Here is a 15,806-nt window from a genome sequence, read left to right on the forward strand (position 1 = left end):
CTATTGGTGTGACACCCAAGTCAACTTGCCAATTTTTTTATGTCAGTGTTGGTGGTTTGACCAATCAACCGACAACTGCGGTAGCAGAAATTTATATATATATATATATACAGGGTGTCAAAAGTACGAAAAAAATTTTGATTTATTTTTTGTATCTACGACTAAAGAAAAACATTTCAAACTTGATGCACTAATCAACGTTTATCAAAGTGATAATTTGAAGTTATACTTTTTAATTTTCGTAAACCAGTATTGTAGTTACGATGGTATGTGGCGATATTTTCTCTCATATTTTCTTTGGACAACCGAATAGACAAAAGAGCGCTTGACATCAGTTAGGCTCATCAATACTCAACCTCAAAGTCATAACATTCCATTTGCCTTAAAGTAAAGGTTTCTGAGATATTTGAATTCCAATTAAATCTCTTTAATATTTACGTGCGATTTTTCAAATGATTTAATGTTTACCTTCAAATTACAAAAAAAATAATTAAAAAGTGAAAACAAATTATTCAATCATTTTCACATCAGTTTAAAGGATGAAGTAGAAAATAAAAGTAAACTAAATATCCAATTGTTTATTAATGATGCATTAACACCTTTGCTTTAAACGTTCTTGGCTTATTGGGAGCTTAAAATTTGTCAAATCACAATTTTTAATGTAACAGCAATATATCAAATGAATAAATACTTAACTACTAGTTATATCATTGGAAAAATATAAATATTATTTACAATAAAATTTACAGCCCATACATTATTTGTGAAGTTGTAAGTTGAAAAAAGTCTTGGTGATAAGTTTTTTTCATATTTGAAGTATTTGGTAAGTTGAACTGAAATCGAGCCCCATACAGAATTTGTAAATTAAAAAAATGTAAAAGAGGTATTGTCTTCATAATTTAAATCCCATAAATAAAAGTCACGTTTGTTTACTTTTTTTTATTAAGAGTTCTTTGTTTCTCAGCATGTATGACTACTTCATCCTCAACCTGAAGACCTTTTCTTCGTCTAACATCTTTCCTCAACTTATTCGCCCTTAAAGAATTTTCAACATTGATAGTTTCATCTTCCTCGTCTTCTTCAATGGGTTCGTAAAAAGGATCACCATTTAGTATTTCATAATGGCTGAATCTCAGAGTTGGATTAGCCTGACCGGAAGTAGTTTTCCTCATTTCGTTAGCAAACCCCTCGCTTTCAATAACTGGAATTTGAGCTTTCACAAGAAATACTTTTTCTTGTTCGTCCATACCCACATTTTCCAGTATTTTACCATGTCTTCTGTTCACCACTGAATATACTCTGCCTAAAATATTTATATTGACTTGAATTTCTGTAATATACATCGGTTCCATTAAACGTTGCTCCTGCTTTTCAAATGCTTTTTTGAAAGTTTCACGAACACTGGACTCAACAACAGAAGTTGACTGGGGTGAAATATCTTCTGAATATACTTCATTCACCATTTCAAATTCACTTACTATAAAGGCACAGTTTGACAATGATTCCTCACATATAGGACCTGCTTTACATATACTGTTGAAAGCTTTCAGTATGCAATGGTCAAATAAAGCTCTTTTGTCAGTACCATTTAGTTCAGTAAATATATTACGTTTATAATTTGAAGTATCATTAATCAGGACATTTAAACAGTTACTTGTTCCACCCACACTCCAAATGTTCTCGTGTAAACCAAACCAGCATTGATGACCGGAAGTAAACGCTGTTTTCAACTCTTCTTTTACATGTGACAAATTCCTTCTTGTTATCTCGCTTTTGAATGTTTTTTCACAAGCTTCTGTTGACTCATTTTTTTTCCCAAAACATTGTTTAGCAATGTCAATAAAACTCCTGTGGCGGTGCTCTTCAACGGTCTTTAATAGCTCATGGTTATTTTGAATAGTTTTTCTTATATTTTCTGGTAAAGATACAGCTATTACAGATAATACAAAGTGTGTTGAGTGCAGAGATTCATATTTAGAGACATCCTTCTTGAAATCATCGGAAGTTTGTAGAATAGTTTCTCTTAGGGACACCATCGGACTTGAAACATGTACTTCAATACCAGTAAAAATATTTTTCAAATCTTCTAGACATTTTTCCAAATGTACGTCTCCAGCTGTAAGCAGTACGAGCTCTCCTGTTTCTTGCATGATAACCTCTACACAGGAATCACTTTGCATAAGGAGTTTTAATCCTCGCCGGAGTATAGTAAGATCTTTCAGGTTCACAGGTTCTATTGCATGACGAACTACTGGATCAGTTCTAGGTCTTTCAATCAAAGGAACAATATTTAGTATTGTAGATAACGTGGCAGTTCGAAGAACTTTAGTTTCAATTCCTCCAATTCCACAGAAATTCCCAGCTGGTATTGAATCTACCAGCATTAATTCTCTACCAAATAACATATACAGTTCTTTGATAACAACTTTATCAACAAATTCATTGTGTTCAACAAAATCTTCTGGATTAGTTGAAATTTGCAACTCATCTGGCAAATATGCCCCTTTCATAACATAAATTTCCTGGCCAATTCGAAGCGTACCAGTGAATACTCTTGCCAATGCAATTACAACTATATTTTCATGTATTTCATCTTTCTGATTCACACCATCTTCTTTATCACATGATTTTGTTTGTTCTTGACATGGTTTTTCTGGTTGTTGATATGGCTTCTCTAGTTCTTTATTTGACTTGTCTTGTGACTCGTCTTTTTCTATTTTAATGTCCCTATTTCGAGGTTTGATAATGAATGCTTTTGGTCTATTTTGTGAAAGATTTTCTACATGAACACAAAACATTTTGGAAACATAAACTATTGTTGGCGTTTCAGCAACTGTAGAAGCATTTTCAAAATAAGGCATTATATTTTCCACGCAACTGTTCAAATAAAAGTCTTCACAAAATTTATTCCAATTGAGTAAATATTCTATTTTGGTTTTTTCAATTTTACATGGTGAAGGTATAAGCTTCAGACACTGTAGAAAAATTATAAAGGCCAAAGGTTGCCAAGCTTGCAATATAGCCTGTACCTGTGTTTTTGGATCATTGGAGGTCATATCCTTACTAATATTTTTAATGCCCAATTTCTTGATCACAGAAGTTGCTTTATCCCTTTCCATTCTTATTAAAAAGGTTTCATAGATATGTACTACAGTTTTGAGACATAATTGAATAAAAATGTTACTTTTTTTCTTGGCAATTGCTCCTTTTTTTACCTCCCTCTTAGAATCAATATAAAAATCAAAATCCCACATTTTTTCATTCAAGGAATCTACAGTTTCATTTTTAACAAAATCCACGAACATTTTTGAGATTTGTCTTGTTGTAAAACCCCAACCATCTATACCACTGGCAAAAATAACATTTCCAGTTTCTGGACTAAACAATAGTCCAGTATCTTCTATATCCACTTCATTATTGATATATTCATATTGATAAAGTTCTGCTACAATAGCGTTACAACCTTCTAAAACTCTGAGTATACACTGAAAAATGTCATCAATGTCTTTTCTTAATTCGACAACAAGTCTATCAAATTTATTCAGAACTAAAATCATTCGTGTGTGTTCTTCAAAAGCTCTTCTAATCGATTCTCTGGTTTGAACACATACTCCTTCAACGAGATCAACCAATATAATAGCACCATCACATACCCTTAAGGCAGCTCCCACTTCAGTGGAAAAATCTATATGACCTGGGGTATCTATCATATTCAACAGTATTCTTTTGTTTTTCCCATCTTCGTCATTCACAACATTCAATAGAGAAACAGCACTACTTTTCATAGTTATTCCACGTTTTTGTTCATCAGGTCTATCATCCAGATATCTTCTTAAACCTGCCATTCGTTTACTAACCAAGCGATTAGTAGCAAGAAGAATATCGGCCACAGTTGTTTTTCCATGGTCGACGTGAGCCAATATACAAATATTCCTTATACATTTCAGATCAGCACTACAAAATTTTAGTTCTTCAGAAGTTGGTTTTAGTGAATCCATTTTAATCTGAAAACTAACATGATAATGTACAACATTAGGTTATTGCAAATAATGTTTCAAGTTGATGAAAACAATCATCTGTCAACAGAAAGAGAGAATGGGCCTTAATCAAACTTAAACGCTGTAAAAATTTCAAACTTTATTGGAATGAATAAAATGGAAGACAGTTTACCTTTGTTAATTCTGTGATATGAAGATATCCACGTGAAGCTGGAGTGTGTGCAATTAAAATTTCCTACACCTGTGAGATAAACCAGCCCAGAATTAACAAGACTATCTTAGACCGGGACTTATGGATTGAATTATTTCGGAGACTTATTTATTACTTATTTATTACCTAAACATAACATGTTGAACTTATCATTAGAAAGAGAGTTAAGCACGCATATAGGTGTTCTCTGAACCTAGTCTTTCGTACTGTAACCACAGTAGAAGTAGAAACGAAACTAAAAAGCTTAAAGTTAAAGCACTGAATAATTGTTTACTATTCTGTGACTAATGCAAAGAATATCGAATATCGGAACTACATAAACTTTTTCTTCTTCTTCTTCTCTTTTTTTGGTCTTTGCTTCCTTTCGGCGGAGTAGACCAGTCTCCTCCTATTGCATAACAGATGTTATGCAACAGTCGCTTCGTCCGGGGACGTACTGTGTCTTGCTTAACGTCTGTATATTGTTGATAGACACTAAGTCCACGTGAATTGGAATTTTGTTGCATAATTGAAACTTTAGGCTTGAGTATCTGCGTTCTATCTTCACTTGCTGTAAGGTACTCACCAGACAAAGAATACATACAAAGGTTGTGACATTAGGATTGAAACTAATAAAATTGGGATGAGGAGTGGATGTGGGTGTACCTCCCTCCCCTCGCTATTATAATTTAATATGGTTATATTCCATGAATTTGCATATAATTTTTATTATGCTAATATTTAAACTTCCCAGGACTGTAGACAAATTTAGAGGAACTGTTATTCCTTTCTGTATGAATTGATTATATATATTATTTTCTGGACTAGTAGTAATTGTACATTCAAGAAAAATATAGTTTAGGGTTTCTGGTTCGCCGCATTCACAATTTTGTGTATCGCTTACCTCTATACGAAATAAGTGTGTTTCAATCATACAGTGACCTGTTTTCATGCGTATAAGACTTACTATATGTCTTCTATCCATTGAGGGAACTTTCCAGTACCATGGTGTTACTGGGAATTCCGAGTGGATCCTAAAATATGCTTTACCTTTTACTTGTATATTTTGTCTCCATCGTACGTAAAATTGTTATTTTTTGTTTCAGGTATGGAATGAAATTATTTTTATCTATTTTCATATCCAGTGAAACATTTGAAGGAGTACCAATTTTTGCCAACATATCCGTTTGTTCGTTGCCTACAATATTATTGTGTCCAGGTATCCAAGCAAATTTGAAAGTAATGTTGTTCTGTTCTGCCCTATTTAGTAAATATTCTATATTTAGCGTAATATAATCACTGTTTACCTTGTTATCTGTTATCTGTAGTCTGAATTCTATCCAGAGCACTTTTAGAATCAGAAAATATAAAGTATTTCTTAATATTCTTGGATATACTACATAAACTTAACTGTGGCTTTACTGATCTGTGACCCAGTTATGGGGGAATCGAATACAGAACGACGAATGATTCATTGTATTCGATTCATTCGATTAAATAAAAACGATTCGATTTTGAGTTGTCGGTTCAGTGCTTGGTTTAGTGTTACCCCTATATGTCCTACGATCCTACGGTCGACGTAAAAATGACAAAGCACAGAAATTTTGACTTGCGTTGTTTAAGTTATTGAGGCTTTGGCCCAATCAAACTCAAATGGAAAAGGCTTTTATTTTCAAAAATTGTAAGAGCAGAGTTCCGATTGAAAAATAAAAGGTTCATTCACAATTCTCATATGATTATTATATAACCAACAATTAGGCTTTGTTCCAGCTACATCCCAGCTTAGTAGGAAATCTAGGGGTTCATTGTAATTAATGGAGTTTTCAATAATTACAAACTCCATACTTCATTAATAGTATATTATTCAACGAGCGTATAATGATGGCTATTATTCACGAGGTGAAGTTTATGGCCACGAGTCGCAGACGAGTGGCTTAAATCACCGAGAGAGTAATACGCATTATACGCGAGTAGAATTCTATACTTTATTCACGATTACCTACTACCTACTAAAATATTTTGTTGAAGTTTCTTTGGTGTAAAATTTTGTTACATCACATACATATTTTCAGAAACATTATCATTTCATTCTAACAAATATATCATACAAAACATTATTGTTAATCTATTCACAGTACAAAATTATAATAATTATATAATATACCTTGATAATTAACACAAAAATCTATGTATTTAGCTCAAAAAATATCACAACGTATGTAATCTTACAAGATGATATTTATATTACAAGATATTTATTTATAGTATTATTTGAACAATTTTTCAAATCGCTGGGATAGAATTAACATCAAAACCAATGTTTTGGTGACCTGTTGAAACATTTGAATTATATGTACAAAACAATATGATAGGTATTATAGCTAAATCAAGGAAGCATCTGACAGCAATGATGAATGACTCACCACCACCAACAAATGACCAAGGACAATCACAACCACGAGTATACCATCTTCTTTAATTTTGGATGAAAATCAATTTTTCATTCGTTTATTGAAGCTATTCGATATCTCTTAAGGCTAGTTCATGTTGGAACGAACATCGCATAAAAAGTGCGATTTAAAATGGCGTCGTGTTTATCGTAAAAAAGTTGAAAAAATTGAACTTTTTTGCGATTTCCGCAAAATATTATACGTCAACATACAATGAGGTTATATTGCTTTGACTCTCGTTTTTTTAAGCCCATACATCGAAATTGAATCCGAAATGGACGAATGTGTCAGGTTGTTCAAATTATATCAACTTTACCGTAAAAAGCTTCATTGAGAATACCCCGTCTTTATAGTGGAAAATATTTTCAAAAATAGAAGGAAATATGGAGAATATCACAATCTTGTGGCTGAAATGAATGAGAATTGGTGATCCAGAGAAATATTTCATCTATTTCACGGTCACTCTCTCATTATTCGAAAAATTATTGAATTTGGTTGGCCCCTTATTAAAGAAAACTCATTTTGCAAAAGAACCCCTCTCCCCTGCAGGCAGTAACATTGAGATAAGTGGTTTGAAGACACGCCTCCATTAAACAAAACTTGAGAAAATTGTTAGTCCTATATTCTGATATGATGGGGTCTGGTCTTGAAAGTCGTAATTCGTATGAGTCGTATGTCGTCATTCAGGTTCATGTAATAAAATTCAAAATTCAACAATGAAATCGCTAGATCTTGCCCGCTTCAACATGAACAGGGTATTTTGACAATTGAGGCAAATTTGCGGAACCGTAAAAATATTACCGCAATCGTTCTAATATGAACTTGCCTTTATTCGATCCATCACTACATCAACCCACAGACTAAAAAGAGACGGATGCCGTGAGTGGCAAGAGATGTTTTCTGGCGTTTAACCCCCAGAGTAACAAAAGACAATAGAGAGGCCTTTTCCATTGATATTTATTGGTTTCAAATGCCTTTTGTTGAAGTCAGAACAAGAAGGTAAAGTTTTAGTTTCACATTGATTGTTTCCATCTGACAATTTTTTAATGATCTTGGCAATTTTAATTTTGTTCTTAAGTGAATTATCTATATTTAATTCTTCAGCAACATTGGTAAACTACCAGCCACAGAGTCTCTTCAAATGTGTGATGTTTCCACTTTTATCAGCAAATAACGTCGTTGAAGTTCGACGAATGCTATATAGCCTGTGTAATTTTTAAGACTGGATGAATTTAAAAATTCTACGATTCTTAATCCGCGATTCCTGAAACTGTGGATCAAAGGGCTGATTCAGTTTTTTTTTTGTAATTCACGAATAATTTGTTATGTATGGGTTAACCGTAAAAATAAATATTGTCTATACAACAGCTGGGTTTTTTGCCCAATTCCAACAATAGTTCTCTCAACATTTGTTTTGGAATCTGTTTTTTCCACAAGCAACATGTCTTCCTTGTTGTTTATTAGATCAATTGTCATTTTTGTAAGTCCTTCCCGTCCACACGCACCGGCTAACCCAATAATTGTTAGTACCTGAAAATAAAGCAGATTGAGTTGATATTTCCATATCCAACATTCGTAGGATATAACGAGAACAAATCATACACGTTTTCTTATCTAGAATTTGTTTTTTAGGCTATATTTGCAGCAGCTGCTGCATTTGAATTTTCGTAAGGCACATTTTCAAACGCACTATCGCTGCTGCTTTCCATAGTTTTTGCAATAATTGCGAACAGATACCATGCAAACTTTCAAAAATGAAAATGTCAACTGATTTCATGTCAAATAGCTGTCAGACGTTATTTCGCTACCGCTACTATAATCACATATATTTAATCTGTGCTATAATAATGATCAATTTCATTTGTCAAAACCATACCTATCGAAATTTTCATATTTACAATGACAAAAACTCTGTGATTCTTCCCGTCCTGGTCCGGTAAAACGTACTTCTCGAAATATGCCAGAAAAATATTACTTTCTCAAAGAAAAAGCATCCGGGAAGAAAGTACTTGCAGAAAAAATAAAACATATTTTGACAAAAACATTCAATGTACGGCATTCTTGATTCTTCATAAAATAAAGAGATCCAACATTCAATTCACAAAGGTGCTAAGCGTACACCAATGTTTTCATTCGAAAACGATTCTTGTTCCATCTATTAACATGTGTAGAAAGTTGGGTCAATCACGTCTCTCGCGTTGACAGCTTTTGATAAAACAAAAGCGATGTCATTGTCTAAGGCTAGGACCAAGGGGTACATATACCATGGGTTTCTAAACATCTTGGCAAAATTGCTAATGCTGATGATTTATCACCAGATTCGGTGACTTTCATGCCAATGTGGTGATTATTTTTCATATTTCTGTGATATTTTGGTGATTTTTGTTTTTTATGGCAAATTTGAAATTGAGACAGAGAAGAAGAATGCTGCGCTTATCAGTCGCACAGCCTGGTAACTGAAAACAATCTGGCAGACAACACACAACTCTTACCTTTTATTTAGCGTATGAGTTCTATGTTCAATCCTTCTCTTGTCTAAGGTTCAATCACATATCTTTTGTGGTTCTGTTTCCAATTGAAATACTAAACCTAACATGTTTTCTTTTAGGTATTATTTGTGAATGACAAGTCTAACTAACCAATTAATGATGTATTTTTTGTAGAAGTTGTTCGTTCTCCAGTTGATACAGATTCATCAGATACAAATACAAATATAATCCCCGATGATATTGAAACAAAACAAATATCCAAACGGAAGAGTAATTAAACGCATAAATACACTTCTCAATGAAAAAAAAAGTTTGAATTCAACCAAGCAAATTAGAAAGCAATAATTTTTTTGTAAATGTTGTAACGTAGATTTGCAAGATGGAAACGCATCAGTACGAAAGCATTAAAGGATGAAAAAACACATGAATAATGTTACAACTTTGAAATTTCTGATGGTATGCTAAAAAAATATGATCAAAAAATGTACGAATCAAAAAAATAGTAGTAGGTAGTTGATGATCAAATTATTCTTGACCAATCATTTTCTGTTTGTTTTTGTTCAAATATTTATTTACAAACTTTGTATCTAGTTTTGTTCACAATTTCCTATTAATTTTTCGTTCATTGGCAGAATTTCTGAAATTTGGTGATTTTTTTTCAAATCTGCTAATTTATGCTCCATAGATTTGGTGATTTTAAATTTTGCCCACCGGCAACACTGCGTCTTGGTTATAATATACATATTGTCTAAGGAAGTTTGAAATTTTTAATCGGAAATCGAAACATGATAAAGGATCTTTTCAAACTTGTTAAAGATGAAAATTCTGAAGAATTTAGGATATATGCAGAATTCAAAGAGAACTGTTTTACGTTAACCATATGGCAAAATTCCAATGCGTGGACAGTTCGTGTAGGTAAATTATGGATATGAAGCTGCTAATTTGAGATAAATCACTTGTAGGTACAGCATGATAAAATACTTGCTTTAGCAGAGAACCTAGAGTTAAATGATACTGAGTATTATTCTAGAATTATAAAAATATTGAATGAATTGCCAGAAAATGTTGATTTGAAAATTGGTCCTGAAGATTTCAGTATTTACTGTAGACTGGAAAACAAAATCAGAATAAAATATTTTTTTTGTCCAATGGAAAAGGTAATGAATATTATGCCATACATTCCATGTTACTAAAAATTAAGACTATTTCATTACTCAGGTGTGTTACAGCAAATGTGTAGAGAATTTATTAGACAACTTCTACCTAAAAAGGAATGATTTATTGTTGAATATAGAATCAATATCAAAAGAAAATGATGAGCTGAAGAAAAGTAAGTTTTCAGTACAGTAAAGTTTGAGAAAATATTTTGTTTTTTTTTTTCGAAGGTAAAAAAAGGATTGAATCTGTTTTACAAGAATTCATTGAGCGAAAAAAACGTGATGATCAAGAATTGTACAGTAATTTCATTCTTGTTTTGAATGAAAAGAAAAGAAAAATTCAACAGTTGAACCAACTGGTAGAAGCCTTTAAACAAGGAAGACCTAAGTTGAATCCACTGGTTGAGGTCAAGAGAAAGAAGTCAAACAAACTTGCAATCAAAGCAGAACTTCCAACGAAAGAAGAAGTTTCTAACTCCGATATTGAAAGTGATTCGGCTGGCTCTCAAACTCATACAGAAAATTCAGATGAAGAAAGTGGCAACACCAGTATACTACCAAGTACATCAAAACACATGCACAATTTTCTACTTGAAGATAGTCCTCCTCGTGAGACCCTACCAAAACGGGTAAAAATTGAAGAAAAATGTACTGAAAATGAAACCCACCTTTCTGGTGGTTCTAAAGGCAAGCTAGAAGACTTCAAAATGGAAGTTACTGATGAAAATTTTGAGAAATCTCCAGATGTTAGTTTCAGCACTCAAGATTTGTTGGATCACATTTAATAGGCATATTTTACAAGTGTCTTGAGTTCAATATTAGCCTTTGAATAGAACATGACGGATTTTTAAGTTTATAGTTTCGATAAAAAATCTGAGGCAGCCTAAAACGTAATTTGTGAATTCACCAATATTATAACAAGAAATTTTTGGGAAAGGTTATGGCTTTCTATTTCTCCATCTGTATACATAAAAATGTATACAGATGAAAGAATGAAAGTAATTCATTCCAAAATAAACTTAACAAAGTTTTGTAGATCATATAAAGAAGTGGCTTTCAATACAAAATGTGTGAAAAATACCTTCTCAAAACAACTACTTTTATATAAACATTGAATTACACGATACATTCCCACATTTTTTCATAGAGATGGAGAAGTAGAAAGCTAAAAACTTTCCCAAAAATTAATCCCTCCTTTCAATTTAAAGTAATTTTTAATATATAATATTTAAAAAATTATAAGAAAAGCAGATATAATAATCATAAAAAAATATATTTTACCCAAAGATACATCAATTCACAATGGAACTTAACAATTAAACCATCACCCCTTTTCTGAGATGGATACAAACAACTAAAATGAATAACAATGCTCGTGCCTGGCTCGCTTGAATTGACTGACTAATTCCCATCCAATCTCTCGGGCCCGCGTTTTTATTTTTTGGTTACCACGTTTTTTTTCACCCATGTCGATAGTGGTTTCTTACAAAAGTTTTGCAATAAATGAAGTTTCCCTTTTTTTCCTGAACAATTTCTATAAATTGAGCTGGAATTCCTTTTTAAAAATACTTAGGGTAGTTTGGTCTTCAATGGTAGAAGTTGATTTTATTAAACCACTGAGTAAACCATGTTTTTATGTTGTGCCAAAAATTATCCAAAGATTTTAAATGATTAACAACAGAAAATGTCTCAAATTGAAGGAATTCATGTTTTCCATTTGTTACAACTTGTGACACATACATACACACCTGTGTAATTTTTTTCACATAAAATTGAACTGGAAAGCATAGAATGGGCACATATTTTTATTATTTGTTTCTTGGAAATACTTGAAAATTCGAGTTTGAAATTGAAGTTTTGGGATTAAAATCATATTTTCGATATTAATTTCGAGTTTTAAGTTGAAGTTTTGGGTTTAAACTCTGTATCCTATTAAGAACGGCCCAACTTCTTGGTAAATATATATTGCAGACAAAAACAGTCACAAAGGTTCTTATCAAGGGAGCTACGTTTTGGCATACAGTTACATTTGTTTTTATTTTGCGTTTCTATAGAAAGTCTGTTCTGTTCAATAATACATACTCGTACCTTCTAGCGATAACTTTTTTTCTGAAATTCATTTCATAACGGGTACTGAAACATAGTATATGCAGATCGCATACCATAAATTGTCCAATTCTAAAATAAATTGTCCAACTCTTCTTGCTCGAGTTAATCTTCATGTTCCTTTTAGAAAAACACGAAATAATCTAGCTTTAGCAATAGATTACTATGGGTGTAACTATGCAGAATAGACACAAATGAGAAGAAGACTAAATTTGATCTCTTTCATATTTTCGAGTATACCCTCAGAAATGAGTTACGAAATATTGATTTTTAAACCACAAGTATATGTCGATTTCTTCCACTGTGATTGTATTGTTTTTGTTGACATTCTATTAAAGATTTAACTTCAATTCAATCAAGGGCGGATTTATGAGGGATAATGGGTGATCCCCCCGACATCAATATTCAATACTGAAATAAAAGGTTGCACTGAAACCTGTCGCATTGCAGAGCTACAACGCACGTTTCACCAACTGAGTTGGCGTCTTGAGGAGATGATTTAAACTAAATCATATCTCTGAAACTGTCTATTCATATCTAACAGGGTACATTTTCACTTTCGGACATGATTGGATGGAAATTCGCATGAAATTTTCTCGTCAAAGTTCCCGTTAAATTTAACAGAGCAATTCATACAGAGATAAACAATGAACTGCTCTTAATTCTCATGCCACACTTTACTATTTCCAGACTTCTAAAAGCCTCAAAAAGTTTAGTGTTAAGTACCGATCTCAACAATTTCTGATAGCTTATTCAAAAAACACTTCAGTTACGGATTTTAATTAAATATCGGCCAATTCCATCATATAATTTCAGATAGTTTTCATTTTTTCTATGGCCGTCCTCCAAGGCGTTATGAGTCTCCGAAATCGGGGTGTTCAGAATCAGAATCATTTTATTCATCACAACAGAATACACATTGTGTGGTGAAAACTACAGAATATGTAACTTATCAGACTAGTCAAAAAAAAAATATTTGTTTATAAAGTAGATTGACTAAAATTGATAAAATATAGACAATACAATATCTAGTGTTTTATATATATATATATATATATATATATATATATATATATATATATATATATATATATATATATATATATATATATATATATATAAAATAAAAAATAGGGATGGACAAAGGGATTATAAAGTGGGAATATGGTACAACTGCATAAAAAAGAGTATAATAAGAATGTACAATTATAACAATTACACAACGAATTTAGTTGAGGTTTGTACAATTATAATTTTAAAATATAGTCAGGAGCCCAGAAACTCTTCTACGCTATAGAAAGCTTTATCGCTGAGATATGTTGATATTCTAGTCCTAACTGCTGACTTGCTACCGCTCATATCTATTAGATTTTTCATCTTATTGAAACATTTCACACCGACATATTTTGGGGAATTTTGACCAATGAGAAGCCTGGAAAAGGGCAGATGAATATTTTCCTTATTCCTTGTATCATGTGCATGTATTTGATCATTTTTCAGAAACGTATTTTCATTGTCCTTTATAAACAATATCAAGTTCAAGATGTAGAGACAAGGTAACGTTAGTATTTTAGAATTTCGGAATAGTGGCTTACAAGATTCTGAAGGGTGAGTTTTATTCATTGTGAGTTGAGGATCCCCAAAATATTATTCCATATTGCATAGCTGACTGTGCCAGTCCGAAATAAAGAATTCTCAGTACATCAGCTGATACTGTATCCCTCAGATTCCTAATAATGTATGTGATTGTGCTGAGTTTTGAACATAAAGTGGTGATATGGTTTTCCCATGAAAGTTTCCTATCAAGCACCACACCTAAGAACTTCATACTCTCTTTGCTTTCTATCGATTTTCCATTGACTGTTAAGTAGAGATCATTATCAGGATTCATATTTTTTGGTAAGAATCGAATATGATAGGTCTTAGCAGTGTTTAGTGCTAGTCCATTTTTACTACAATAGTCACTGATTTCCTTTGATGCCTTATTACCATTCTTTACTAGTTGTTCATTATTTAATAATAATAATACTTTATTTCCGTGTAGACAATATACATTGTATAGGAATAGTCAATAAAAGAAATAAAAATAAAGATAAAAACATAGTATAAGAAACATACAAGTTGAAACAACACCTTAAAACTAAAAAAATACCCTACTTATCTAATCTAAAAAATTCATTCAAAGAATAAAAACATTGTTCAATTAGAAAACTCTTTAAATTTCTCTTAAACATCACATAATTATGTTCTTCCCTTAAATGATCGGGCAGTTTGTTGAATATTTTTATTCCAATGTATTCTGGTGCAAATGAAGTTATTCTTAGTCTTGCATATGGCACATGAAATCTATTTTTTGTTCTAGTGTCATAGTGATGAACATTTTTATTCATTTTGAAATGTGTTTTGTTTTTGAATATGTAGCTGCATATTTCAAATATATAAACAGATGTGAGTGTTATGATGTGATAATTTTTGAAAATTTGTCTGCAAGATTCTCTCCTTGAGACATTCGCAATACACCGTATAATGCGTTTTTGAGCAATGAATACGTCATGAGTCATGGATGACCCACCCCAGAAGCAGACACCATACCTCAGTCTTGAATCAACTTGAGCATAATAAATGCTCATTAGTTGAGTGGTAGTTAAAACTGTCCGCAGATTCATAAATAAAAATTTCATTGAATTAAACTTAGAAATTAGATGCTGGCAATGAGCATTCCAGTTCAAGTTTTCATCAAGAAGAATACCCAGGAATTTAACACTTTTATTCGATTTTGAGTATGTCACATTATCAGCACTGAAACTGAAGTCTTCCATCCTATTTTGTCTATTATGAAAACGAATAATATTTGTTTTATCCGAATTAAAAAATAAATCATGATAATTGAAAAATTCTGATATATGTTCAACTGCAGAAGCACATTTGTCTTTCAATTTGTTCTGGACATTAAAATATTCGTATCATCTGCATAGAGAATGATTTGATCTGCAGCAACACAGGTGTTCTTTACGTCGCTCGTGAATATTATAAAGAAAAAAGGTCCCAGAATGGAGCCTTGAGGTACACCTTTATGATAACTTTCTCTTGTCTTTGATTTTATGGAATCTAGTACAACAGTTTGTTTTCGATTGTCCAAGTAGGAAGTTGCCCAGTTTAGAGCAACACCACGAACTCCTATAGCTTCTAGTTTGAGTCTTAATAAGACTATAGTATCAAATGCCTGGCTTAGATCATAGAATAGGCCAACGACATTTTTTCTTTCATTTAATGCTCTATATATGAATTCCAAACAGTCATAAATTGCAGTATTAGTTGATTTATTTTTTCGAAATCCGTTCTGAATGGATGGCATTAGTTGGAAGTTCTCCAAATAAGCTGTCAATCGTGTGGAGTATGATGTCTCGAAAATGTTT

The 15,806-nt window shown here is 32.2% G+C and overlaps 2 protein-coding genes and 1 long non-coding RNA gene across 4 annotated transcripts; 1 reads left to right on the forward strand and 2 right to left on the reverse strand.

Moving 5' to 3' along the window:
• Positions 1-563: 563 nt before the first annotated feature.
• Positions 564-4,510, reverse strand: LOC111506263 (elongation factor-like GTPase 1). 2 transcript variants are annotated; one of them, XM_023161288.2, is made up of 2 exons: positions 4,171-4,510; positions 564-4,004 (listed from the first exon to the last, which is right to left on the reverse strand). In XM_023161288.2, exon 2 carries the CDS (start codon positions 3,996-3,998, stop codon positions 930-932), a length of 3,069 nt encoding a protein of 1,022 aa, XP_023017056.2. In that variant the 5' UTR covers positions 3,999-4,004; positions 4,171-4,510; the 3' UTR covers positions 564-929. The 2 variants fall into 2 exon arrangements, with proteins under 2 accessions (XP_023017056.2, XP_023017055.2); XM_023161287.2 differs by having other exon boundaries at positions 564-4,011.
• Positions 4,511-7,577: 3,067 nt separating this feature from the next.
• Positions 7,578-8,505, reverse strand: LOC111506269 (uncharacterized). The gene is made up of 2 exons (XR_002722240.2): positions 8,241-8,505; positions 7,578-8,168 (listed from the first exon to the last, which is right to left on the reverse strand). It is a non-coding gene; the product is annotated as an uncharacterized lncRNA (long non-coding RNA).
• Positions 8,506-9,843: 1,338 nt separating this feature from the next.
• LOC111506262 (DNA repair protein XRCC4) lies at positions 9,844-12,485 on the forward strand. The gene is made up of 4 exons (XM_023161286.2): positions 9,844-10,038; positions 10,090-10,284; positions 10,346-10,457; positions 10,513-12,485. Exons 1-4 carry the CDS (start codon positions 9,913-9,915, stop codon positions 11,067-11,069), a joined length of 990 nt encoding a protein of 329 aa, XP_023017054.2. The 5' UTR covers positions 9,844-9,912; the 3' UTR covers positions 11,070-12,485.
• The last annotated feature ends 3,321 nt before the right edge of the window (positions 12,486-15,806 follow it).

This window comes from Leptinotarsa decemlineata, unplaced genomic scaffold (genome assembly GCF_025532065.1).
Source record: "Leptinotarsa decemlineata unplaced genomic scaffold, Ldec_3_MD MMD2_tig00001393_RagTag_RagTag, whole genome shotgun sequence".
NCBI classification, from domain to species: Eukaryota; Metazoa; Arthropoda; class Insecta; order Coleoptera; family Chrysomelidae; genus Leptinotarsa; species Leptinotarsa decemlineata.